We start from the raw sequence: 27,364 nt of genomic DNA, 5'->3' as shown, positions 1-27,364 counted from the left end.
AATCTCGCAACAGACAGAGCTGACAAATGCAAAGCTGCCTTTATTTTTGTCCGTCCATTCCTTATATCTTGTATATCTTGAGAACGGAACAGTGTAGGGCCACCAACCTTGGGAGACAAAATGGGGGCTCTGTAGTGAGTATTATGTGGGTAGGGGGATTTTGAGGGGTACGTTGGAGGAGAGGGTGAGATCTTAAGTTATTAACTCATCGATTTTTTTTATTTAAGGGGGGTTTTAGAATATTAGGAAAGGCAATCTATTTAACCACTTTAATTGAGTGTGACCAAGCTTTAAGGACAGTGTAAGCCTCATGGGGAGTAGAATGAGTGTGGGGTGGGTGGGGGGAGGGGCGGGGTGGGTAGAGATTTTGGGAAGGTGGTAGGGGTTTGTGTTTTTCGTCTTGGGAACAGTGTAGCCATAGTACGTGGACCGCCCCCCCCCCCCCCTCTCCCCACCACCACCACCACCAGCCAGTGCTTGGCACTTGTTTATACTCGTAGCTAAGCTTATGTGTACATTACTTTTCAAGGTATTCTCCAGATATCGACATACACTTGTTCCATCAAAGTGCCAGCTTTTGTAAGTCTACAGGCAGAATTATTTTGTTTCGGTGAGTTTGAAGGAGGGGGGGAAACATTATTCTTAAATTTCTTATTTCTCAAAAGATGTATTGCTTCACCTTCCAGAATGCTCTTTCATGTGAGCGTGCACTATGTCGGGCCACCAACCTTGGCAGACATAATGGGGGCATTATAGTGAGTGTTATGGGGGAGGGGAGGATTTGCAGACACTCTGTAAAGAATGTATTGGAGTATCCACATGCTGCAGAATCTTCGACATGCTGTAAAGGAGCAAGCAGATGTTTAGACGTGACCACCTAACTCTTCCAAGCTTGACAGACAGCATATACAAACCCCACTACTTGTTACCACATTACATCAAAATCACCTCAATGGCGATTAACACACCTATACTAGTATGTAAGACGCAACGCTTTGCTGGTGGGTTTATTCAAAGGACAGCCTGGTGCACAAACCCCACTACTATTGGAAGGCAATCGTCACGAAACGACACAGCCAATCTTCTGTAAATTCCAACAGGCTTGTTGTTCCTGTTGACTGAAAATTTCACAACAATTCCCTGTTCCAGTCTCTGTCATCCCACTTGCTGTAATCTTGGAATTTTTTTTGCACATTAATCAAACTACAAAACATGTGATTATTTAAGTATCGGTTACCAATACTATAACGATAACATCCCTCAAAAATAATTAATTCACATACATTACTTTGTATTTTGTAAACTAGCAACGGTACCCGCCCTATGGGCAGGGCTCCAATTGGGAAGCCCAAATGAAAAGGCAAAATATCAGAAATTGAAGGTTTTTTTTATTTTAATCGATTCATATAAACATCCATTGAATCATATCACACGCAAATCATTAAAATCTAAACTATCTTTAGAATTTCAATAAAAGCCACATCACTGTTCATATCAGTAAATATTATTCAATCGTGTTTCAAATCGTGATCGATACACTATGATCGTGATGATCGTGATTGTGAATCGTGATCGATAAATCGTGTTCACAATCGCTATGTCGTATGTACTCCCGATACGTGTACCAAATTCCCGATACGTGTAACTGTACCAAATCAACAGTTAAAAGGATTTTGAGCCGATAGCTGTTACGGCCTTGGCAAGATCGATGGAGACAGCGATCTGTTATACCCCCTTCACACAGGGGTGGCGATCGTTGAGAGATCGTTGAGCGATGAAAAAATCTCAATGAGCACCCAGCGATCGCCAAGATCTCTCAATGATCTCTCAATGATCTTCCAGTGATCTCCAGTGATCTCCAGTGATCTCCATGGTCGCCACGGTCTCCTCAAAGTTTTGACTCGGTCCAATACAATCTCTCAACGATCGCCAAGGGAAGCGATCTCTCAACGAACGCTCAACGAACGCTCAACGATCTCATCGATCTCCCAATGATCTCTCAGCAATCTTTCAATGAACGCCAAATTTTTCCACCCCGAAGGTAGAGATGGCTGAGTGATCAGTGAGGGATCGCTGAGCATTCGATGAAAGACCAATAGAGTTCATTGAAAGACCAGGGCGGAGATTGCTGAGAGATCATTGGGCGATCAATTTCCACTTGAGAGATTGTTGAGCGTTCGTTGAGAGATTGGGGAGAGATTGCCGTGGTGATGAGAAGTGCGGTTGGTCACAGCCAACTTTAACCCTGGTTCAAGACTTTCTCTCCAGTTGGTATTACTTTTAGTGATCCTAGGTCCAACCCTTTGAAAGAGCACGTCAAACATGGCCGGCTCCATGCGCAAGTAGTTGAAGAAGGCTCCCTCATCTTCCAGCCTCAGCTCTTGCATCAGTTGGCTGTAGTCACCAAACCGTAGCCTTCTTGTTTGTGTCAACCAGGGGCGGACCCACCAGGTTCTTGGTCTCCTTCTTCTGCGCCTCTGCCTCCTCCTCCGGACGAGAGCAATGGCCATCTGGTTCTGAAGAAGTGCTTGGTGACCTAGTAGGATGGCACCATGTATCAAAGCTTCGTTGTTCATCTTGGACTCTTGACCTTCTGGAAAATTTTCTTCTTCAACACTTTGTCAAAGACTGATGGAAGAGCACTAGAAACCTCTCATATATATACCCAGAGGCTCCCTGTCGCCCAAGAAACGCTCAGCAACCTCCTTGGTCGCCCAAGGAACTCTCAATGATCCCTCAGTGATCTCTCCTGGTCTCTCGGTGATCTCTCTTGGTCGCACCTGATCTCTCAGCGATCTCCGTATATCTCTCAGTGATCTCTCTTGGTCACACAACGAGCGCTCAGCAAACTCTCAATGGTCGCTGCAGGAGGCTTAGTCTCCATTGATATCTCAAGGATGTTTCAATGGGCGCTCAATGATCGCCAAGGTCGCTCAAAGATCTCTATAGATCGCCATGAAAGTTGCCGAAAATTGAATTTTTGATCGCACAACGAGCGCACAAGGATCTCCCAAACATTTACACAGAAATGGCTTTTTCGAGGCTTAGGAGATCGTTGAGAGATCGGGCCAATTTTTGATTCCCTCAATGGTCACCCAACGATCTCCATGCTGTGTAAAGGGGGCCTTAGCATATTCACCGCCCAAATAGCTATGTGGAATTTTCTCATGTAGAGATTAAACGTTATGGCTGTTACGGCTTTGGCAAGATCGATGGAGACAGCGTTTATTATACTTTTAATGAAGGACACTGTCTCAAGCCCCAGTCCCCATTACGGATGGGGCTCAGCGGTTTACCCGAGCCTGACGGCGAAGGGCAAGGTACACGCTGGGCCGTCCAGTGTAGCGTGCGTGCGGCCCCGGACATCGAAGGGCATTAAACGTTCATTAAACGTTCATTAAAGGACTACGAAACGAAAAAGATTATGAAATTACGTTCACACCATCATGTCAAACACTACCGTGAACACATACATCGTCACAATAAGAACATCGTCACAATGAACGTTATGCGAACACGAATGTTATGCGGGAGTCCACACCTGAGAATGCTGGAGACCAAAGCTGAAATTGGGAAAACTAAATAGTCTATTTTACTCCTGGAGATCCCAGGATTACCCACCCAAAATATCTTTGCGATCGGTTGAGCCGTTTTTGCGGTACCTTTGAACAGACAGACAGCCATTTGGTGAATTCTGGTAAGATGAAAGAAAACGTGGCTTCATAGTAAACAGATTGTATGTCAACATAGTACACAGATTGTATAACTACACAGATTGCATATCAGCACTCATCTTATTGAGGAAACATAAGAATCCAAAGCATTCAAACTCACCGAGATGAAAATGAGATCTGCCTTCTTAATGGCTCCGTCAATGTCTGTGGAGAAGAAGAGGTTCCTCCCACGACATGATTCGACCACCTCCTGGAGGCCTGGCTGAAGGTACAAATACACATCGATTGATTGCAAGAAGATGCCGGTCTCGCATCACTGCAGTTCTCCCTATATGATGGAGATTACTAAGTCATCATATATGTAAAGCCTCGAGTGTAGTAGAAATAAATACACACTCCCTGCCAGTGTAAATTGCACAGCAATTCCCTTCATCATTAATTTTTGACCTAATCAGCTTTGAGGCAAGAGAGCTGCCACGTGCTGCCAAAACATTCAATGCAAGAACTTGCAATCCCGACTAGAGAAGAAAAATCTCAAAATTGAATGCTGTTATGCTTCGAACCAAGGGGTTTGGTCAGTACAAGAAAAGATACACACTGCATCATTCCACATCAGTGATGAGACCAAAATGGAATGTTCTCAAACAATGGAGCCATGGCAAATGCTCAAAAATGCTGGCGAGGTGAGAAAGCATGCAGGAATATGACCAATTACTCAAAATACCTGGATAAAGACATATTCCAGATGGTGCATTCTACCACAGATACTGCAGGAGCCTGTTCACCCTCAAAGGAGATCTCCGCAAGCAAATAATATCATCCAACAAAAGCCAAGAGGAAAATGTTGGGAAAGAAGAAAGAAAAAAAATCAACTTCGCAGATTCCAACTCGTAGTAATTCCCAAGTGCTCGACCAAGAACAAATATTCTGTTGCTAGGAATAATAACAATTTTTAAAAAAATCATCAAGGTTAAAAATCTAGTGAACTTTTAATACAAAAGAAAATTAATGAAGAGGAGACAATACAATCATGCTAGGTTCAGAAACAATCAAGGCATGCATTCTTGTTGTTTGAAGCCGTGAACTTGTCCTGGCAGGGTTTCACCATTACTGTTCCAACTACAGATTGTAGAGAAAACCAAAAGCAGAATCAAATAACAAAATCAGACAGAATACAGTATAATGATGATAGTTAATCAAATTTCGTTTGGTGTCATTGTAATGTAAAGGTATTTTAATACTCGAACAATTTCATCATGAAGTAGAACGGCACTCGGTAGAGCGCATACCTCCGCCAGGCTGAAAAATTTATGTTTTGTATCCCACTGAAAGGCCGGATCTGGATTCGGACCTGAACCAAAATCTAATCGGCTTGTTCTCGTCACCGAATCATCCTCCAAGTTTCGTCATAACTCATCCACAGCTATTATAAAATCTCATGTTATATATCGCTTTTCACCCGATCTCTCAATGGTGAAGAATCACTTAAAAAATTAAATAATTTTCGTATCCGAATCCATATTCAGATTGTCACCAAAATCGAATTGATTAGTCCTCGTCACACACACACAACTGGTCCACCAAGTTTCGTCAAAATCCGTCCATAACTTTTTGAGATATCCTGCTATGTATCGTTTTTGGTCCCATCTCCCAATGGGGAAGAATCACTTTTAAAATTCCACAAGCCAGATCCTGATCCGAATCCGGATCTTCACCAATATCTAATAATCTCGTCCGTGACACATACACTACGTCTCTGCCAAATTTCGTCCAGATCCATCCACAACTTTTTGAGATATCTTCTTCACAGACAGACAGACAGACAGACAGGGGTGAAAACATAACCTCCATCCACTTTCGATAGCGGAGGTAAATATAGATTTGACCATCACAATGTAATGGAGTTGTCTGAACTCGTACTAGCATGTAAGATGTGATACTTTGCTGATGGGTTTTTATCAATGGAGGGCCTATTGCACTTCACAAACATATTGCATGTCTATCTGTGAGTCTTAATGAGGATGTAAAATGAAGTGAAACACGAAAATGGACCCTTTGTTATACGCTGTTGTTGTTGATTAGCCCCGGTCAGTTCTGCTCGAACAGGCCCTTGGCATGGATATAGCAAATTGATCTCCCAGGAGTGACCCAAAGATCCTTAACATCCAAGACGTTGTGCTCTTGCCTTCATGGAACCAGTGCCGAACAGTCTTCCATAACGTGTTTTATTAGGTGTGGCAGAAGTTGCAGGTGTTATTATTGGTGGTTTTATCGAGTCTATGCTTGCTACTGTAAAAGTTGAAGGTGGTGTCCACAGTGGAGTCATGAAAGGTGAACACGATCAGACCTGGGGAGCAATTTCCCTGTGTCGTCGATGGTTGGTGATTTAGTGCCCAATATATTGTTTGGGTCAAGGTTGTTGATTGCGTTTTTGATGATGTGGGTATGGATGTGTTTTTGTAGTTGTCGTTGATCGGTGGGGGGATATTGTTGAGGGTGTCATTGTAATATGTTTGTAGTGTAGTCTTAATATGTCGAGGAGTCTGAGTGGTTGGACATGTTGTGCCATGGGTGATTAAGGTTGGCACCTGCAGCTGCCAGGAACTGCATACCTCTCATGTCCAAGTGAGCTTTGATTTTTAACAGTTTTGCCTGTGTGTCGGCACTCTATGGGTGTTGTTAATGTGCCACCTGTGTTAATGTGTTTTTGGTGTCTTTGAACTCTCGATTCCACACCCCCCCCCCCCCTCCCCCACCCCCCCAAAAAAACGTTGATGGGATTACGTCGTATATCTCGCGACCCACGATGTCATCTTGAGAACACTTTTGTTCTGGACTTGTGTTTATGTGTAGCCTACACACGCTTTATCAATAGAAACACCGAAACACCGTAATTGCGCCATCGACTAAAAACCTAGAGCAATGCAACTGTGTCACCAATATGCCTCCGCGTAGTCCCTGCCCATGACAATGGGTCGATGTCCTCGTTCACTGTCCTAAAATAAACAAGTTTGGTTTAAATCCCTTCAGCTGTTTTTTGTTATTTTTTGTATACTGAATCGAGGCTCGTGAAAGAGCTAACATTTACTTCACAAACAAATCAACCAGACAAACAAAATATATAAAAAGAGGGAGCGGAAGACAAGATGGGGAGAGAAGGGGAAGCACACAAACACAACATTTGAGAGCAGGGAGATGTGTGGGAAGGAGAGGGCTTGTGGGGAGGAGGCGTGGGAAGGGGGGGGGGGGTGTGAAAGAAGTATAAAACACAAGGACACCAAGGACTTCCAGGACAGAGGTTGGTATTTAAAAAAAGTGGAATTGGGGTGAAATTAGCAGGGGTAGAAAAGATCAAGGTTTTGGATGGGGGAAGACAAGAGATGGTGGTGAACAGCTGTTTTAAAGACCTGGAGGGAGGAGTGGGATTGAAGAGAGTGAGGGAGTTTGTTCCAGAGGCAGGAGAAAAGAGGAATGAAGAAGTGAAGGTGAGCACAGAGTCTTGATTTTGGCAGTTTAACCATAAGAGGGTTGCAGGCAGATCTTGTGCGACCTGTAGGAACATTTGCGGGACAGAGCCCAGAGAGAGCTGGGGGGGGGCAAGGCCAGAGAGGAGTCGGTAGAAGACGGAAAGACCACCAACCTGCCTGCGGTGAGTGAGTGAGAGGCCCTTGGAGTTAGCTTCATCGCGGGAGATTCCAATGATTCTGAATGCTTTGGTTTCAACAGCGGGAAGACGAGCTAGGTGCGAGGCAGGAGCACCAGCCCAGAGGGGAGAGCAGTATTCCATTGAGCTGTGGATGAAAGTCTTGTATGTGGTGAGGAGCTCAGGTGTGCCAAGGGAGGACTTCGCACGACGGAGGATGCCCAGTCGGCGACTGGCTTTGGAGGCCAGATTTGAAATGTGGTTTTCCCAGGAAGGATCATGGCAGATAGTGAGACCCAAAAGCTTGAGTGACAGAACTTCTTGGAGAGGATTATTCAGAAAGTGGATTGGAGGGTTGTCCAGTCGGTCTTTTCGGAGAGACATCGTAAGAGTGTGAGATTTGTCAGGATTGAAAGACATGTTCCACTTGTTTGCCCAGTCTGTGATTTTTTTCCAGGTCTGCAGAGAGTGAGGAGGCAGCAGACTGCCGATCTGAGGGATGAAGAATGGAGCGACAGAGAGTAGAGTAATCAGCAAAGAGATAGACGGGATTTTCAAGAGAATCAGAGAGATCATTGATGAAGACCAGAAAAAGCACAGGGCCCAGAACACTGCCTTGCGGAACTCCAGCCTGAACAGGAAAAGGAGATGATAGAAACCCATTCAGGGCCACACGTTGACTACGACTAGAGAGGAAGTCCGCCAGCCATGCGTGGAGATTTCCATGGATACCAAAAGAGGAGAGTTTGGTGAGTAGAGCGGGGTGCCAGACCGTATCGAAGGCACGTGATATGTCAAGGGAGACAGCTCTAATTTCCTATTTGGCATTTAGGACCTCCATCCATTGTTGAGAAAGCAGAAGCAGCATGTCCAGAGTAGAGTGACCAGGTCTGACACCAAATTGATGATCAGAGATCAAGCCATTGGAGAAGAGGAAAGATTTCATATCTGAAGCAATGATGGATTCCATGACTTTGCTGATAATTGTGAGAAGGCTGATTGGTCTGTAGTTGCTGGGATCTGTTTTTGCACCTTTTTTGTGCAAAGCGGTGATGTTGGCAGATTTCCAAGCAGATGGCAGATGACCTTGAGAAAAAGAGAGGGTGAAGAGAACAGAGAGAGGGAGTGAAAGAGCGGAAGAACAGGATTTTCGGACCCGTGGGCTCATGCCGTCAGGTCCAGTTGCAGAATCAGAGTCGAGGGTTGACAGAAACTTTTCCACCTTGTCAGTAGGAAAGGACACAGAGTCCAGGAGCAGCTGGGTACGACTGGGTACGGTGGGTACAGAGAGGGATGGGTTTGGGACAAGATTTAGAGGCAAACACAGAGTTGAGGCATTCAGCTTTTTCACGTGTGGAGTCAGCCGTGTGGCCGTTTGAGGTGAGGGAGGGGATGGAGGGGGAACAAACACCAGAAACAGATTTGACCAGACGCCACCAGGATTTGGAAGAGGGAGACAGATAAGAGAGTTCGGTCCTGAGAACGGAGAGATATTGTTTCCTGGCTCTCCTGAGGGTGGACACACTTGTTTCGGGCTTTGTGAAAGGAAATGAGATTTCCTTCCGTTGGATTTGCTTTCCAGGAGACGAAAGCAAGTTGTTTCTGGGCAATAGCCTCACCACAAGATTCCGTGTACCATGGACGGGAGGAAGGGTATGACAACTGAAGACGAGATGGGATAAATCTGTGTATGAGAGAGAGCAATTTACTTTGGAAGAATTCCCAGGATGAGTTGATGTCAGAGGCAGTAGAGATGGGAGACCAGTCCAGATGATTGATGGCTGCTTGAAGACCGTGCCAGTTGGCCTGAGTGAAATGCCAGACTCGTCGAAGCTGAGGAGGCTCTCTGAGAATGGTCAGAGAGATGTCCACTTTAACAAGCACATGATCAGATGAGCCGATTGGAGCAGAAGAAGAGCAGCAGGCATTTTCAGGGAAGTTAGTCATAACCAAGTCCAGAAGAAAAGATGCTCCGTTGACTGAGATCCAGGTCGGGAAATTGACAGATTGTGTCAGTCCCAGTGAGTCACAGAAATCCTTTGCTGAAGAGCCATGGCTGGTGAGAAGTACCCACACCCAGCCAACTGGCATGGTGACAATTGAAATCACCACATATGAGGAAGAGAGAGTTGGGATGGGTCGATAGAAGTTGGTCCATATTATCAGACAGCGAGGTGTCGATGGAGTCATCACTGTTTGGTGGACGGTACAACACACATATGAACAAAAGGTGGGAGCGAAGGGGAAGCCGTCGCCAAAGGTATTCCTGGGGGTGAGGTGGAGAGAGGGCAGTGCAGGGCGAGTGAGGAAGAGAGTTTTTTTAAAGATAGCAACCCCACCTCCAGGACGAGGCTCAGGTCTATCATACCGGAGGAGGGAGTAACCTGGGAGAGATACCAAGGAATCAGAGACATCATGAAGGAGGAAAGTTTCTGTTGAGCAGATCACATCTGGTTTGTCAGAAGCAACCTGTATGGAGAGATCAGTCAAGTTTGAGCGAAGGCCCCGAATGTTTGAGGTCCATACTGTTAAAGAAGAGGAAGGGGGAGCATCGGATACAGAACAAGGGGGGGGGAGCGGTAGGGTAAGATGTGGAAGAGGAGGAAGAGGTAGGGAGAGCTGTTGAAGGTGTGTCAGAGATTTCAGAATAGCTTGGAGAAAGGGAAGAATGGGGCAGACAAAAGGTTTGATGGTGATTGGGTGAGGCGCAGTGAGGTGTTATTTGAGGAGGGGGAAGAGTGAGGCAGAAGGTTGAGGGAGATGAAGGTGAAAGTTGGAAGGGGGAGGAAGCAGGGAGGACTCTTTGGGGAGGAGGGGTGAGAGGGGAGTCTAGGAGGGGAGGAACTAGGGAGAGTCTCGGAGGGGAGGGGTGTGGGGGGAGTTTAGGAGGGAAGGGTGATGGGGAAGATTTGGAGGGGAGGGGCAAGTGGGAAGATTTGAAAGAGATGGGTGATAGGGATGATTTGGAGGGGAGGGGCAAGGGGGTAGATTTAGAGTGGAGGGGTGATATGGGGAAGTTTTGGAGGGGAGGGGTGATGGGGAAGTTTTGGAGGGAAGGGGTGATGGGGAAGATTTGGAGGGGAGGGGCAAGGGGGAAGATTTGAAAGGGATGGGTGATGGGGAAGATTTGGAGGGGAGGGGCAAGGGGGAAGATTTGAAAGGGATGGGTGATGGGGAAGTTTTGGAGGGAAGGGGTGATGGGGAAGATTTGGAGGGGAGGGGTGAGATTGGATTTTGAAAAGTGTACGATTAATGGGAAACGAACATTTATTGCAAAATGGGTTTCTTGAGACCTTCGAGTCAAAAATACGTTTGAGGACGCTGAAGGAAGGGTGGAGTGCTGGAGAGTTTAGGGAGTGTATGAAAGAGGCACTGGAAGAGATGGAATTTTTTTTTGGAATGAATAGATTTGGTGAGCAAGTCAAAAGCATCCTTTTATAGAAGAAGAAGAAAAAGGTGTTATCGTATACGACAGAATACAGTTCTTCAGGGGACAGTTTAAACATTTTTTAACAACGTGATCACGAACAATGTGGTCGAAGAACGAACGAACAAATAAGAACAAACAAACGGATAAGAACAGATAAGGAAAAAAAATTTTTTAGGTTTTTTTTTTTTTTTTTAGTTGAGATTTTAAAACAAGGAAGTATGGGGTGAAAAGACCGGGAAAAACAGACCGAAAGTAATTGCAGCGCAATCGAAGAACCGCTGAGACAAAAACAAAGCCTCAAGCCAAGGTCGGACATGGTAGTCTACTAGTAACACGGTAAAACACTGTCGGAGACGACCGGACACGGTAAAAACAAAGCCTCAAGCCAAGGTCGGACACGGTTGCCTACTAGGACTACACTAGGCCTCAGAACACGCGACACGAACTAACCGACGATTCTGTACACAGATATGAAAAACCAACACCGAGAATCCTATTAAAGACACACCAATAGGTACATACACCGAAAGAAAGATAGTTTCGACAAAAACACAACTGTGAAAAATTACTTAACTTCGAAAGCGTGCGCGCATGGACAGCTGTGAAGAGACGTGACCTCAAATCTTGTGAATGCGCAGATGAAACACTTCATCTGTTTGGAAGTATAACATTTTTACCAGACAGGACAAGCTTTCACATTGATTGGTGAAGCATTTTCGGAGAAGAGATTTTTCTTTTTTTTAATATCGGCTTTCAAGCTAATATGGCTGCGAAACCACCTGACATATTACATCAAAAATGTACACTCTGCATATGTAAGGGTAGGGGATCACGTTTGTGAAGTTTCGTGTTGATCGGATAAGGTTCGTTTTTCTATCCAAGATGGCTGCCAAACCACATGACCGATGACGTCATCATTTTAAAACTATATGCAACAATGGTGTTAGATGACATTTCTAAAATTTCGCATTGATAGGGCAAGCTGTTTCAGATATATAATTATTTTATATTTTCCTTCAATCCAATATGGCTGCCAAACCATGTGACCTATGATGTCATAAATTTCATATTTCAATACAAATGGGTCAGAGGTCATGTGCATGCAATTTCAGATTTTTAGGATAAGGCATTCGATTAAAACATCTGTGGCTGATATACCACTTCACTGATGATATCATTATCATGCTTTTGTTTCCCATTGGGAGTACTTGACAATGTGCCAAGTTTCAAATTTTTCCATTCTGCGGTTTCTGAGAAATATATATATTTCATTATTTGCTTTTAATCCAATATGGCTGCCATACCACGTGATCTATAACGTCACAATTATCAAAAAAAACATCTGCATGGGTGTCATTCATACCCTGAAAATTTCGTCTCAATCAGATATGTGGTTGCTGTGCAAAACGAGGTTTAACCTGTACGGACGGACGGACAACCCAAAAACATAATGCCTCTGGCCACCTTCTGGGGCGGAGGCATAACAATTGAAGCGATTGAAAGCAGACGCGATCCCCATACCATGAAGATTAGAGATCAATCTAATAAAATGCAAAAGCAGAAAAAGGACAGTAAAGCTGCCAAAAAGCACCAGAAACTGAGGGTAAGTAAAGAACTGTTGTCCCGGCGGTTGTACAGTTATGCTCAATCAGTGTTAATTAACCTGTTATACATCACTCATTACATGTACATGTCAGCAGTTGTTCAAACATGACCACCTAAACCTTCCAAGCTTGACAGATGGCCCATACAAACCCCACTACAGTACTTGTTACCACATTTCGTCAACATCTGCTCAATGGCGATGAATCAGAACTCAACCAGAGAACGACGACCTTCCAAGACCGCCTGAAACCACTCGGTACGGTGAGCAGCGTGGCACAAGGCTCATGGTGCCTGAGGAGAACCAATTGGTGGACAGTCGCAAGATAAGAATAGCCAAGGGACAGAAACAGTTCACGGGTGCTCGGTTAGTTGACTTTGTTAAGTTGAGAATGAGTGAGCAAGTGGGTTCGTAGCAGAGGGAGATGAGCTTGGAGAGTTTGAGATGAACAGCTTGAGAGAGTCTGTACCGCCAGGCTCAGGGAGCAGGACCGAATGTGAGATGGGGTTCAGCAGTGCTGAATAAGCGCACAGACCCATGACATCATGAAGCCAAACGCGGCCTGCCAAACCGTCTCTTCCCGCTCGAGGTCCGTTACAGCTCTTCTCAACTCAAATCACAGCACCGACCCCCTCTTGGACATTGCATGGGGACAAGGTTTCTCTTTTGTGTCTTGTGACCTAGCTGTCATGTGGAAGAGATAAAGTAACGCGATAAGCTGTCAAAGTTTGTCGGCACGTGGGATGAAAATTGTGATATGCGTGCCTTTCCCCTTGTTCTCCCCATTCCCCTTTGATCCATTTATTAAACTTATTACAATCCTTGGAGTGTCAGTTTGTGATTTGGGATAATAACAAAAGCATGGGTTAAACTCACAGCTGTTGGAAATTTGGTCCACTATTCTTGTTAGGAGGTTGTAGAATCGCGGTTAATTTCCCTGAGGTTGCTGGGCCCCAGATCCTGATCAAATGGGGAAATCACCATCGTCGGTGGTAGATCTCAGAGTTTTTGTAAGTCGTAAACCAAAGAAAAGATCTGTTTGGCTTTCCCAGTAGACGGTGCAGCTGAATTGATCTCTCTGGGTAGAGGATTTGACCTCGAGTCCACCCTGCGGTCCACCATTCCAATATGTTGAAAAAGATTTTTTTTTTAAACTAGAACAATGCGACGGTGTCACCAATATGCCTCCGGATAGTCCCACAATGGGTAGATGTCCTCGTTCACCGTCTTAAAAATAAACAAGTCTGATTTAAATCCCTTCAGCTGTTTTCAAGTATCACATTTTCACCAGCCATGACAGGTTTCACATCGATCGGTGACACAGTTTCAGAGAAGGGATTTTTTTTTTAATATCAGCTTTCAAGCTAATATGGCTGCCACACCATGTGACATATGACCTTAAAAAAGGTACACTCTGCATATGTATGGGTAAGGGATCACGTTTGTGAAGTTTCGTGTTGATCGGACAAGGTTCGTTTTTCTATCCAAGATGGCTGCCAAACCACGTGACCTATGAGATCATTTTCAAACTATATGCAACAGTGCTGTTAGATGATATTTGTAAAATTTCGCATCAATAGGGTAAGCTGTTTCAATAGGGTAATAAAATCATTCTGCATGGGTGTCACTCCTACCCTGAAAGTTTTGTCTCCATCAGCCATGTGGTTGCTGAGAAAAACGAGGTTTAGCCCGTACGGACGGACGGACGGACGGACAACCCGAAAACATAATGCCTCCGGCCACGGGGCGGAGGCATAACAATGGCAATGGAAAGTGCTGAAAGAAAAATCAAGATCTGGTCAAACGGCTACCATCATAACAACTACTGTGTGCTCTCCAGAGGGCTTGGATCGTCTCAAAAAATGGCAAGCCCCCCCCCCCCCCCCCCCCCCCAATCCATCCATCATAATTTATGGCTAAAATGTGCATAAATTATATCAAGCTGTTGAATATAAATTACAAAAAGAATGCTTTACAGTCAAGAGTAAAATAATAACAATAATGAAGACTATATTTGGACATCAAATCGCATCCTGTTTGCAAAGAAATTAAAAGTTTTGGCAGAGGGTGTACCCTGAACAGAGAGCTTATCAGACAGCACACACACCACTCAAAATAGAGGTTAACCGATTGCTTGAGATTGAATGTTAACGAAATATGTGCTAAAGAACCACTTTTTACAGAACGTCTGTGCTTCAAAGAACTTCCTGGGCAAGTGTCATGCTTGGGTGGTTTGCCATTGCCTTCCCAGCAGCAAGTCAGGCCAAGAATCTGCAATTAGTCCAGGGTGCCGGCGATAGCTCGCCTACTCTTCGCGAAGGACACCGATGCATTTGTCCCTCGTCTACACAACGAATGTAAAAGTACATCCACATGTGCAAACGTCCGTCCCGGGTGCGCCGTGCGGACAAGACCCTCCAAACAACATCACAGGTCGCCACCTTGACCAACCTAGGAGCAGATGGCTAAAAAGTCGGAAAGTCGGAAAGTTTTATCCGCCAGAGCCCAGTCGACGCTCTTCCCCAGTTTGACACAACGCGCCCGATACCTCGAAAATGGGCAGCTGCGCCGAGTTCCAGGCGCGAATCCGGTCGCCGTTCACGTCGACCACGGTGACCGAGATCTCGGGACAGGTGTGGGCGATGACGCTGCAGGAGGGGCCGCCCACGTATCCCGCACCGATACAGCAGATCGAGCGCACCGGCTGCATCCTGATGGCACAAGGTGAGAAACACGGTCGGTGAGAGCCGCGTAACGGAAATTTAAAGGGATTCCAGGGGACGGATCGATTGGTCCAGGTAATCGCGAACGGGAAACGCAAAGGCACCTGGCGGGGAGGTGAGCACGACGAAGGGAGAAGGTTGCGGAGAAAACTGTGAAACGCAAGAGAAACGGGTCGGGAGGGATATTCGGGATGAGAGAGGCGGAGAGAGGAGTTTGCAGGAGGCGGGAGGAACGTCCTGGACGTGCATTACGGCAACTACAGGTATTGCCATTGGGGGACGCAATGCTGTTTAAAAGTGAAAGCAAACTCCGCTGTTTAAAAAAAAATGTGGCGAGATGAAAGGTTAACGGTTTAGTTAAAAGGAAAAACTACCTATTGCTCACCCGAAAGGTAATTATTGGTCAAACACGAACTAAGAATGCGCGGTTGGCACAAGGAATTCGCTTTCGCCGCATTGAACATGTGCAGCTCTAACAGCCAATGGGAACGAGCCGGAAGCGCTGCGATTGACCAATCCTCGTGCTCGCTGTTTCACAATCCGAAAGGGGGAAAGCCAACGCGAATGCACCGAGTTGGCCACGTTTATTCCAGGGCGTGGCCTGATGACGCACGTGTTTCCAAGCTATCCCATTGGTCAGTGGTCGCCCACAGCCACAGGCCACTGACGATGGATGAGTTAAGGGAAGAGGTTTTTTCAGCTGCGCGATGAACTCCGGCCAAATAAATAGGGAAATGAGTCACATCGCCCGGTTTGTTAAATTTTGTTTTAGTGATAGGTCATGTCGAAGGACGTTATCTTACGATATCTCGTTTATTCATATATATATATATATATATATGTGTATATATATATATGTGTGTGTGTGTATATATAAACGCCATTGTCTTTCTGTGGTTTTCTGTCTGTCTGCCTTTGTTCTTCATGTACGGCCACATATTTTAAGTTCCAAACTCTAAACTGTGGCTTGTGGGGGGTGGGTGGGGCGTAAATTCTGTATGTAAATGTGTACCGTGTATCGCCACCTGGTGGTGGTAGCAAAGGGTATTACAATTTCCTTTATCAATGGCTGTGACTGGCAGCCGGGAATTCATGGGGCAGATTTGGCCCCGACTTGCGTTGAGGGTACAACCACCACGAAGAGGCGTCTTCGATAGTTGTTCCAACCACTATTTGTATGCAAGTGAGTTTAAACTGACAGCGTTGGGGGGTGGGAGAATGATGTTTTACCCATTATTTATTTATATATATATATTTTGTGGTTGGGGGGGGGGGGCACAGAATCGAGGCTTATGCAAGAGCTAACACATTAAACATGAAAACGTGCACAGACACATAAAACATACAATGAAGGGAACGGGAGACAATAGGGGGAAGCACACGAGCACAACAACAGTCGAGAACAGGGACGTCGGTAGATCTGTGGAAGGGGGAAGGAGGGGTACACTGTATAAAGCAAATGAACACTTCCAGGTATTTCAGGAAATAAATTGGGGATTGAAAGAGGGCCCATTTGCGTTGTTGTAACAGGGGTAGAAAAGATCAAGGTTTTTGATGGGGGAAGATAAGAGATGGTGGTGAACAGCTGTTTTAAAGACCTGGAGGGAGGAGTGGGATTGAAGAGAGTGAGGGAGCTTGTTCCAGAGGCGGGACAAACGAGGAATGAAGGAGTGAAGGTGAGCAGAGTCTTGATTTTGGCAGTTTAACCATTAGAGGTTTGCTGGCAGATCTTGTGCGTCCTGCAGGAATATTTGGGGGACAGAGCCCAGAGAGAGCTGGGGGAGCAAAGCCGGAGAGGAGTCGGTAGAAGACAGAAAGACCACCAACCTGCCTGCGGTGAGTAAGTGAAAGGCCCTCGGAGTTAGCTTCATCGTGGAAGATTCCAATAATTCTGAAAGCCTTGGTTTCAACAGCGTGAAGCCGAGCTACGTGTGAGGCAGGAGCACCGGCCCAGAGGGGAGAACAGTATTCCATTGAGCTGTGGATGAAAGCCTTGTATGTGGTCAGGAGCTCAGGTGTGTCAAGGAAGGACTTCACACGAAGGAGGACGCCCAGTAGGCGACTGGCTTTGGAGGCCAGATTTGAAATGTGGTTTTCCCAGGAAAGATCATGGCAGATAGTGAGACCCAAAAGCTTGAGTGACAGAACTTCTTGGAGAGGATTGTTCAGAAAGTAGATGGGAGGGTTGTCCAGTCTGTCTTTTCGGAGAGACACAGTAAGAGTGTGAGATTTGTCAGGATTGAAAGACATGTTCCACTTGTTTGACCAGTCTGTGATTTTGTCCAGGTCTGCAGAGAGTGAAGAGGCGGCAGACTGCCGAACTGAGGGATGATTAATGGAGCGGCAGAGAGTGGATTCATCAGCAAAGAGATAGAGAGGATTTTCAAGAGAGTCGGAGAGATCATTGATGAAGACCAGAAAAAGCACAGGGCCCAGAACACTGCCTTGGGGAACTCCAGCCTGAACAGAAAGGGGAGATGAGAGAAACCCATTCAGGGCCACACGTTGACTACGACTAGAGAGGAATTCCGCAAGCCATGCTTGGATATTTCCATGGATACTATAGGAGGAGAATTTGGTGAGCAGGGCGGGGTGCCAGACCGTATCGAAGGCACGTGATATGTCAAGGGAGACAGCTCTAATTTCCTGTTTGGCATTGAGGACCTCCATCCATTGTTGAGACAGCAGAAGCAGCATGTCCAGAGTAAAGTGACCTGGTCTGAAACCAAATTGATGATCAGAGATCAAGCCATTGGTGAAGAGGAAAGATTTGATATCCGAAGCAATGATGGATTCCATGACTTTGCTGATAATTGGGAGAAGGCTGATTGGTCTGCAGTTGCAAGGATCTGTTTTTGCACATTTTTTGTGTAAAGCAGTGATGTTGGCTGATTTCCAAGCAGATGGCAGATGACGTTGAGCAAAAAAGAGGGTGAAGAGAACAGAGAGAGGGAGTGAAAGAGCGGCAGAGCAGGCTTTTAGGACCTGTGGGCTGATGCCGTCTGGTCCAGTTGCAGAATCAGAGTCGAGGTTTGACAGAATCTTCTCCACCTTCTCTGGAGAGAAGGACACAGAGTCCAGGAGCAGCTGGGTACGACTGGGTAAGGTGGGTCCAGAGAGATGGGTTTGGAACGCAGGATTTTGAGGCAAACACAGAGTTGAAGCATTCAGCTTTTTCACATGCAGAGTCAGCTGTGTAGCTATTTGAGGTAAGGGAGGGAATGGAGGGGGAACAAACACCAGAAACAGATTTGACCAGACGCCACCAGGATTTGGAGGAGGGAGACAGGTTTGAGAGTTCAGTCTTGAGAGTAGAGAGATAGTGCTTCCTGGCTCTCCTGAGGGTAGACACACACTTGTTCCGAGCTTTGTGAAAGGAATGGAGATTGCCTTCAGTTGGCTTTGCCTTCAAAGAGGCAAAGGCAAGTTGTTTCAGGGCAACTGTCTCACTTCAAGATTCAGTGTACCATGGAGATATCCACTTTAACAAGCATATGGTCAGATGAACCGATTGGAGCAGATGAAGAACAGCAGACATTTGCAGGGAAGTTTGTCAAAACAAGTCTAGAAGAGAAGATGCTCTGTTGACTGAGATCCGGGTCGGGAAATTGACAGATTGTGTCAGTCCCTGTTCATCGAAGTCCTTTGCTGAGATGTCATGGCTGGTGTGAGAGGTACGCACACCCAGCCAGCTGGCATGATGACAGTTGAAGTCGCCACATATGAGGAAGAGAGAGTTGGCATGAGTGGATAGAAGTTGGTCCATGTTGTCAGACAGCGGGATGTAAATGGAGTCATCACTGTTTGGTGGATGGTACAACACACATATGGGTAGGGGTGAGCGGAGGGGAAGCCGTAGCCAGAGGTACTCCTGCGGGTGTGGTGGGGCGAGGGAAGTGCAGGGAGTGTGAGGAAGAGAGATTTTGATAAAGATAGAAACCCCACCACCAGGACAAGGCTCTGGTCTGTCATACCGGAGGAGGGAGTAACCAGGAAGAGATATTAAGGAATCAGAGACATCTTGAAGGAGGAAAGTTTATGTTGAGCAGATTAGGTCTGGTTTGTCAGAAGCAACCTGTATGGAGAGATCAAACAGGTTTGAGCGAAGGCGCCGGAGGTTTGAGGTCCATACCGTTAAGGAAGAGGGAGGGGGAACATCGGGTACAGTACAGGACAGGGGAGGGGCAGGGTAAGATGAGGGGTGAGAGGGGGAGGTAGGGAGAGTCGTTGATAGTGTGTCAGAGATTGCAGAAGAGCTCGGAGAAAGGGAAGGATGAGGACAAAAGGGTTGATGGTGATGGGATGAGGAACAGTGAGGCATTGTTTGAGGGGGGTGCAGAGTGACGTAGAAGGTTGGAGGAGGTTGAGGTATGAGACGGAAGTGAGAGGAAGTGGGGAGGAGGCAGCTTTGAGGAGGAGGGGGTAGGGGGAAGAATTGGAGAAAGATAGTAGGGGGGAGATGAGAAGGGGAGGGGTGGGGGGGGGAGGAGTTTTCAGGATCAGTGGGGAGTTTTGAAGGGGAGGGGTGAGGGGGGGTTTTGAAGGGGAGGGGGTGAGGGGGGAGATTTTAAGTGGAGGGGTGAAGGGGGAGATTAGAAAGGGAGGGGGAGATATGGAGGGGAGGGGCAAGGGGAAGATTTAGAGGGGAGGGTGAGTTTAGGAGGGGACAGGCTGCGCACACAGTGCGAACAAAAAACAACTAATTACAAACCAAGACTAACTAGAAACACACAGTAACACATACACAGTGAAATAACCAGTGGAAATTTGACAAAGACACGAATGGGAAAATACTTAACTTTGATGACGTGGAGAGCTCGAAGGACCCTTCCTCGCCAGAGGAACCTGAAGCGGAAGTCGCCTCCCCATTTTCTAAAACTCTTCGTGCCTCCCCATTTTGAAAACCCACCCCATTTTGTAAAACTCTTTGTGCAGCATCTAACTCAAGATGTCCAAATGTCATGCACGTCTATGTCCGTGGGTGTCCCACGGTAACCCCACTCTTCTAATAAATGAAATTAATTTGCTGTCTTTCTGTCTGTTCACGTTTTTTGCAAAGACCACTGGGCCGACAACCACCATCCCCGGGTCAGACTTGGTCTGTGTGCCAAATTTGGTGGTTGTCGGCCTAACGGTCTTGGCATAAAAAACGTGAACAGACACAGACATCCAACAAATTTTATTTATTAGATGGTGAATTGAGGCTTTGCTGGTTTGAGTTTATTTTCAGTTTCTTCAAATTTTAAAATTGTAATAAAAACATATATTTTTAAAAGTTGATATAAAATTTTAGTTTATTTCAAATTTCAATCAATATTCAGCATTTGTAAATTGTAGTTTAGATAACTAGTGCAGGCATTTTACGCAAAAAAAAGGGTCAACCTCACACTAATTGCAACAGAAGCAAACTCAACTGATTTGTGTATCCTCAATATGTCCTGAATGAGGAAAAAAAAGTGTTAAGGAATTGCATGGGTGGAAAGTTTTGAAAAATGCATAAATATGATCCTACCCAAAACCGATTTTTAGCCCTTTCTGCTAGATTTGACTATGCTGTATTTTTTTCCTTGAAGCAAAAAAACATCTATATAATAATAGCGTCCGCTGATTGGACAGTCGAAGGCGACAGCAAGCCGTCCGCTGATTGGACAGTCGAAGGCGACAGCAAGCCGTCCGCTGATTGGACATTCGAAGGCGACAGCAAGTCATCCACTGAGTGGACAATCCTGAGCATGCATTTGTGCCGGTGTCATCGATTGCGGTGTACGCTGTACTAACCTCATCAGGTGGGTTTTCCATAATTTCCTCCAGCTATAATAGTTAGCTAGCTATTTATTACATTATGTTACATTGTACATATTCTGCTAACTAGTTTAAACACGCCGCGCACGCCACAACTACAGTGCTCTTTTCTGAGTTATGAACCTTCTAACATCCTCTGCACATCCCTGACTAGGATCCAGTTCCAAACATGCACGTTTTCAACCGTGCGTGCATATTTTTCAACGTACATATTTTTTTTCCACTTTCAGGAAATGGAGGCATATGAACAGTGTGTCATTTGCAAGCAGTCTGTGGACGGAGGAGGGTCGTCAGTATCAACACTTGGAGAGAAGGGAAGTTCATCTATCAACCAGGCCAGTAAAAAAGAGGGGAGACAATATTCATGCTGTACCTGGTGATAAGATACACAAAGACTGTCGCTGGACATACATTAATCCACAACAGATAGCCAAGGACACCAGGCAACAAGAGTCAGAAACAAGTACAAGCAGTGAGAGTCCTACACTAAGATCGACTACAGGGAGGTTCTCTTACAGTACTGATTGCCTGTTTTGTGGCACACCAGCTCAGTTTGGAAAAAAGAGAAAGAAGCCAAGTGAAGTCAGTGTTTTCCAAGTCAGGACAATTGAATTCAAGGACACGCTTTTGGCAACATGTCGTGCACGAGGTGATGACTGGTCAGAGACTGTGAAGGCACGGATTCTGCATGTGCATGACCTACATGCAGCAGATGCAGTCTACCACCAGACTTGCAGTGTGAATTTTCACACATACAAGCAGATACCAGTAGCGTATCAGACAAACACAGAAGACTCCAAGAGGAGGAAGGCTGGTCGGCCTGTCGTTGATGAGAGGACAGCAGCATTCTTGGAGGTTGTGAAGTATATAGAAGAAAATGATGACGAGCAGATCACCATAAATGATCTAATTGACCTCATGCAGCAGAAGCTTGCACACAGTGAACATGAACCATACGGTTACACCCATATGAAGAGGAGTCTGCAAAAACACTTCGGTGAGAAGATAATATACACCGAGTTCAATGGGAAACCAAACGTGGTTACCATCAGGACAACAGCCAGGGTGGTGCTGCAAGACTACTATGAGACACAGCAGAAACAAACAAACACAGAAGATCAAGAGAAGATCAAGCTTGTGCAGGCAGCTGCAAAGCTCATCAAACAAGATATCAAAGACATCGGGTTATCCTATGAGTCTTACCCAGCTCTTGATGACATAGAATCGCAAGAGGCTGGCGTCAGATTTCTTCCAGATACTCTTCGCGTGCTCCTGGAAGAACTATTTGCCGGGACCAAAACTCAAGCCAAAGTGGCGGCAATTGGACAAGCAATGATGCAGGCAACTAGCCCAAGAGTCATGTTAGCACCACTTCAGTTTGGGGGTGGGCATGCAACTATATCACCACTTTGCATCGCGGTTCCTCATTGATACTCTTCATCACCTTGGGTTTTGTTGCGCATACCAGGAGGTGCACCAGTTTGAACGAAATGCAGCCAAATTCCATGGAACAAACATTCCTGACCTATCGACAGAGTTTGTCCAATATGTAGCTGACAATGTCGACCATAACATCCACACGCTTGATGGCCTTGGTACATTCCATGGTATAGGAATGATTGCAGCCATAACCCCTGGAATTAGATCAAGGCAGCCAATCCCCAGGATCAAGGCTACTTCCTTGGATGTGGCAATGGTTGGAAGGGTACAAGTACGGTACCACAAAGACGAAAGGCACAATTTGACGGCACTGACCTACCAGAAGCTTGTCAACCTTCAGGTCCAGAACAGCTGTGAAAATCTTGATGTCCTGTGGAAAGCATCCGTCCTCTTTGGGTCTCCCAGACCTGCATGGTCAGGAATGATGCAGTTCGTGCATTATGGTGACCACCCTGGCAAAGCAACTGTTATGCTTCTGCCGATGATCGATCTGAATCCCAGTGATAGCACATGCATATTCTCGACCCTGACATTTGTTAGTGAGCATGCACGATGCCACAATGTCACCCCAATAATCACGTTTGATCAGCCACTCTGGTGGAAGGCTCTCATGATTATCAACTCTGAGCCAATGGAAAGTGATCTGAGACGAATAGTCTTGCGTTTGGGTGGCTTCCATGCAGAAATGAGCTTCCTCGGTTGCATCGGACACTTGATGGCCTCATCTGGGCTACAAGAACTGCTGGAGTTGATCTATGCCCCAAATGCAGTAATCCACATGATGTGTGGCAAAGCTGTTGCGCGAGCAGTTCGTGCACACTCAATTGTTGATGCAGCCCTCAATGCACTGATGCTATCAAACGTGTTCGATTTCCATCTACCACAGCAATCTGGAACTCCAGACAACAGTAAGGATGGAGAGTCAGAGTCAGCCGAAGCAGCTGCAGCTGCAAGGCCACCGGATCATCAGATAACAGATGGAAGCAGAGATGCGGACCTGGAGGGAGCTTATAAGATCTATGAGAAGCTGATAAATGGGGCTATATCTGCTGAAGAAGTTTGTCAGTCTGAAGTTCTAGTGAGAATCAAAGACCGCCTTCAAAAGCACATCGAGTCCACCAAGAAGTCCTCTAGAACTTCAGCTCTCTGGGTTCAGTACATGGACATGCTGGACATCCTACGAAAATACATCAGTGCAGAACGCACTGGAAACTGGGCCTTACATCTGCAGGCTATCCAGGACATGCTACCCTATCTGGCAGCATCAGGACACAATCTTTACACCAAATCTGCCAGGGTGTACCTTCAGCAGATGCACAACCTCAAGACTGAACACCCAGAAGTCCAACAACGTTTCGAGGAAGGGTTCCACGTGATTCGGCGAAGCGATTGCCTATGGGCAGGTCTCTCACCTGACCTGGTCATTGAGCAGGTTCTGATGAGAAGTTTAAAAACCAGTGGTGGGCTCACACGAGGGCGAGGGATGACGGAGCAACAGCGTCTGTTGTGGCTGCTATCGATGCCCGCCTGTGCAGAAGTAAACCAGGCAATGGAGGGACTCACGGGGGTCAACTACAACACTGGAGAGCAGAACAAAGACATGACCAAAGCAAGGCAATCCCGTGACTGGAAGGACACTGACAGTTCTCAGTTATCTACAGGAGCACAATCCATTCAGCAATGACCCTAGTTTCCGGAATATTGCCACTGGGGAGAATGCCCTTTCCACCGTCAACGTTGATACAGCACAGTCCGTTGGCACTGCGATACTGAAGTCCATGGATGGACTAACACCTGCTGAGTTCACCTTCAAGAGGAAGGATCAAGCTGTCACTCTCGGCATGAAGTCTTCTGTAAGGATCGATGGAGATCAAATTCAAGTTGATCCACAGCTTCTCTTCCAGAGACTGGTCATAGTGGCACAGAACAGTGATGAACTCGAGTCAGCCCTCAAATATGAGCTATGTAGCTATCCCCCAGCCCTATTTGATTCCTCTCTACTGCTTCGAGAAGCAAAGAAGCCGGCCCTCGCCGACGCCATCTGGGGTCTTATCGGGCCTCATGTTCCAGCAGATAATGTAGTTGATGGCTGCCAGTATGTCTTGGATGGTGGAGCACTTCTTCAACGCATCCCATGGTCCCATGGATCTACTTATAAAGACATATGCCACCAGTATACGGAGTATGTAACGGAGAAGTATGGCAAGGCTGTAGTGGTGTTTTATGGGTATGAAAGTAACAACACAAAGGACATGACACACCACAGACGGTCAAAAGGGAAGATTGGTGCCACTGTGACATTTACAGCCGACATGATTGTCACAATGCAGAAGGAACAGTTCCTGTCCAACAGGCAGAACAAGCAGCAATTTCTTTCCATGTTAAGTGAAGAACTGCAGAAGGCAAACTGTGAGACATACCATGCCTCAGGAGATGCTGACCTGCTGATTGTGCAGAAAGCTGTGCAGTGTGCTACCACCAACAATACTGTGCTAATGGGGGATGATACAGACCTCTTAGTCCTTCTCTGCTACCATGCAAGCCTGGACTCCCATGACCTGTTCTTTTGTTCTGAGTCAAGGAAGACAACAAAGAAGCCTCGCATTTGGAACATCAAGGCTACAAAACAACTACTTGGCCCAGACATATGTAAGCACATCTTGTTCTTACATGCAGTTCTTGGATGTGACACTACATCTCGCCTCCACAGAATCGGGAAGGGAGCTTCCCTCAAGAAATTCAAAGAAAGCGACATATTCCGAGAGCAAGCCGAGGTGTTCTATGCACATTCAGCCTCTACAGAGGATGTGGCAGAAGCAGGAGAGAAAGCGATGGTGGTTCTCTACAATGGAACATCAACTGACACCCTGGACTCCCTCCGATATCATCGGTTGTGAGAAGGTGGCATCTAGCTCTACTTACGTTCAGCCACAGGTCTTACCACCAACATCAGGAGCAGCAAAGTTTCACAGCCTGCGTGTCTACTTGCAAGTACAAGAATGGAAGGGATCTACATCTGGTACATTTACATTTTACTGTGTGCCCTGATTGCTGCTATGTTTATTCTTGTATTTTAGTATACTAGGGCATGCCCGTACGTGGGTGCCCGTTCCTTGCCAAAAAAAAAAAAAACGCTACCCGTACGCTCTACCCCGCCCGTACGCCCGTAAACAAAAAAAACAACGCTCTTCGCTTCCGCCCTTCGCTCTGGGAGAAATAATGCGCATAAGAAATCGAGAAATTATTATTTTCTCCGGAAGAAATCGAATTACGAACCGTAATGGCGCACGCGCTCGGCTCGGCTCGCAACAACGCGTTCTGTGATTGGCTGCCGGAAGTGAAGTCTTCACTGTCCGGAAGGTCGCAAATCGCAGTTACGATGAATCGCAAATTAGTTTTATTTAGTTTTAAAACATAGTTTAACGGCAACATAGTTTTCCAACGTGAAATAAATGAATACGCTCTCAAATGTGCCGTCCGAGGCAGAGTCTGTTCGCCACGTTCGGCACACGTGATAGCTCGCTGCTCTCTGATTGGTTGAATCGTTTTTTGGACATAGCTCGGTAACTACTTGTCCGATTAATATGAAACCTTGAAAAGGCACATCCTCGGGTCCCCAGCAATATACCTGGCAAGTTTAAAGTATATCGGACCCGTGGTTGTCGAGAAACAGCGGTCACAGACATACATACATACATACATACATACATACATACATACATACACACAGAGATTACTGGAATTATAGATAGATTAATTTCAGTTAATATATTAAGTTCAATTACTGTGATGTTCTGTGTATCTTGTGTATTATTTTCACTACCTTCTGTATCATTGCTGCTGTGACAAAACCAAATTCCCTGTCTTATCTTACAGATGGACCTCGTCCTACAGAGTGGGGATGGCAGAAGTGTGTCGAGGGGTTTGTGCCAGTTCAGACAACCCTACCCCCTGCTCCTGAAAAGCTTCTGCGGGTCATCAAGTGCAACTGCCAGGCTGACTGCAGCACCCTGAGATGCACATGCAAAAAGAACAATATCGAGTGCACTCCGGCATGTGGAAACTGCAGGGGATCCAGCTGCACTAACTCAATGCAGATGCCCTGTGACGACGATGATGACATTGTGTAGTGTTATATGTATTCTGTACACATATTTAATTGGTTCAATCGTTTGATCAACAGTTGATCAGTTATGTGATGATGTGATCACAATAAATTCTCATCACTGATACTCTGTATGTGTTTTTTTTGCTTCAAGGAAAAAAATACAGCATAGTCAAATCTAGCAGAAAGGGCTAAAAATCGGTTTTTGGGTAGGATCATATTTATGCATTTTTCAAAACTTTCCACCCATGCAATTCCTTAACACTTTTTTTCCCTCATTCAGGACATATTGATACACAAATCAGTTGAGTTTGCTTCTGTTGCAATTAGTGTGAGGGCAAGTCACATTATTACTGGACTAATATGTCCCGAGGCCACGCCTTGCCCCCGGGCGTGGCCGATCGGCCGAAAGGCGGGGCATGTATTTCAGTTCCACGCCCGGACGCTCGCGCCACCCACTGGTGCGCGGAATTATTGATCATTGTGCCCGCCACAAGATCAAGGTTTTGGATGGGGGAGGATAAGAGATGGTGGTGAACAGCCGTTTTAAAGACCTCGAGGGAGGAGTGGGATTGAAGAGAGTGAGGGAGTTTGTTCCAGAGGCGGGAGAAAAGAGCAATGAAGGAGTGAAGGTGAGCAGAGAGTCTAGATTTTGGCAGTTTAACCATAAGAGGGTTGCAGGCAGATCTTGTGCGACCTGTAGGAATATTTGGGCGACAGAGCCCAGAGAGAGCTGGGGGAGCAAGGCCGGAGAGGAGTTGGTAGAAGACGGAAAGACCACCAACCTGCCTGCGGTGAGTAAGTGAAAGGCCCTCGGAGATAGCGTCATCGCGGGAGATTCCAATGATTCTGAAAATCGATGATTTCTGAAAAATTCGCGGATGGATGGATGGGTGGATGGATGGATGGGTGGATGGATGGATGGATGGTGTGGATGGATGGGG

At 46.1% G+C, this 27,364-nt stretch overlaps 2 protein-coding genes and 1 long non-coding RNA gene across 8 annotated transcripts in view; 1 reads left to right on the top strand and 2 right to left on the bottom strand.

The window, feature by feature from the left end:
- The window catches only part of UGDH (UDP-glucose 6-dehydrogenase), a 36,329-nt gene extending 20,769 nt beyond the window's left edge, over positions 1-15,560 (bottom strand). Inside the window, exons 1-3 of one of the 2 annotated variants that reach the window (XM_068103471.2) lie at positions 15,459-15,560; positions 14,899-15,061; positions 3,835-3,936 (exon numbers count right to left, since the gene is read on the bottom strand). In XM_068103471.2, the coding sequence (XP_067959572.1) occupies positions 3,835-3,936; positions 14,899-15,060 (264 nt within the window). In that variant the 5' untranslated portion in view covers position 15,061; positions 15,459-15,560. Of the gene's footprint in view, positions 1-3,834; positions 3,937-14,898; positions 15,062-15,177; positions 15,283-15,458 lie in introns of those variants that run through there. The other variant, XM_068103470.2, reaches the window with a different exon arrangement.
- LOC137417557 (phosphatidylinositol-3,5-bisphosphate 3-phosphatase MTMR2) overlaps positions 1-27,364 on the bottom strand; it is a 183,772-nt gene that overhangs the window by 127,562 nt on the left and 28,846 nt on the right. The gene's annotated exons all lie outside the window — the stretch shown is intronic.
- LOC137417554 (uncharacterized) lies at positions 15,010-26,547 on the top strand. Of its 4 annotated transcripts, none has more exons than XR_010982468.2 (4): positions 15,010-15,074; positions 20,690-20,859; positions 21,106-21,210; positions 26,192-26,547. It is a non-coding gene; the product is annotated as an uncharacterized LOC137417554 (long non-coding RNA). The 4 variants fall into 4 exon arrangements; XR_013623246.1 differs by lacking the exon at positions 15,010-15,074 and adding an exon at positions 15,733-15,824; XR_010982466.2 differs by lacking the exon at positions 15,010-15,074 and having other exon boundaries at positions 19,843-20,859.

This window comes from Myxine glutinosa, chromosome 4 (genome assembly GCF_964187855.1).
Source record: "Myxine glutinosa chromosome 4, kmMyxGlut1.1, whole genome shotgun sequence".
Classification (NCBI taxonomy): Eukaryota; Metazoa; Chordata; class Myxini; order Myxiniformes; family Myxinidae; genus Myxine; species Myxine glutinosa.
This window is presented reverse-complemented; position numbering and strand designations above follow the sequence as displayed.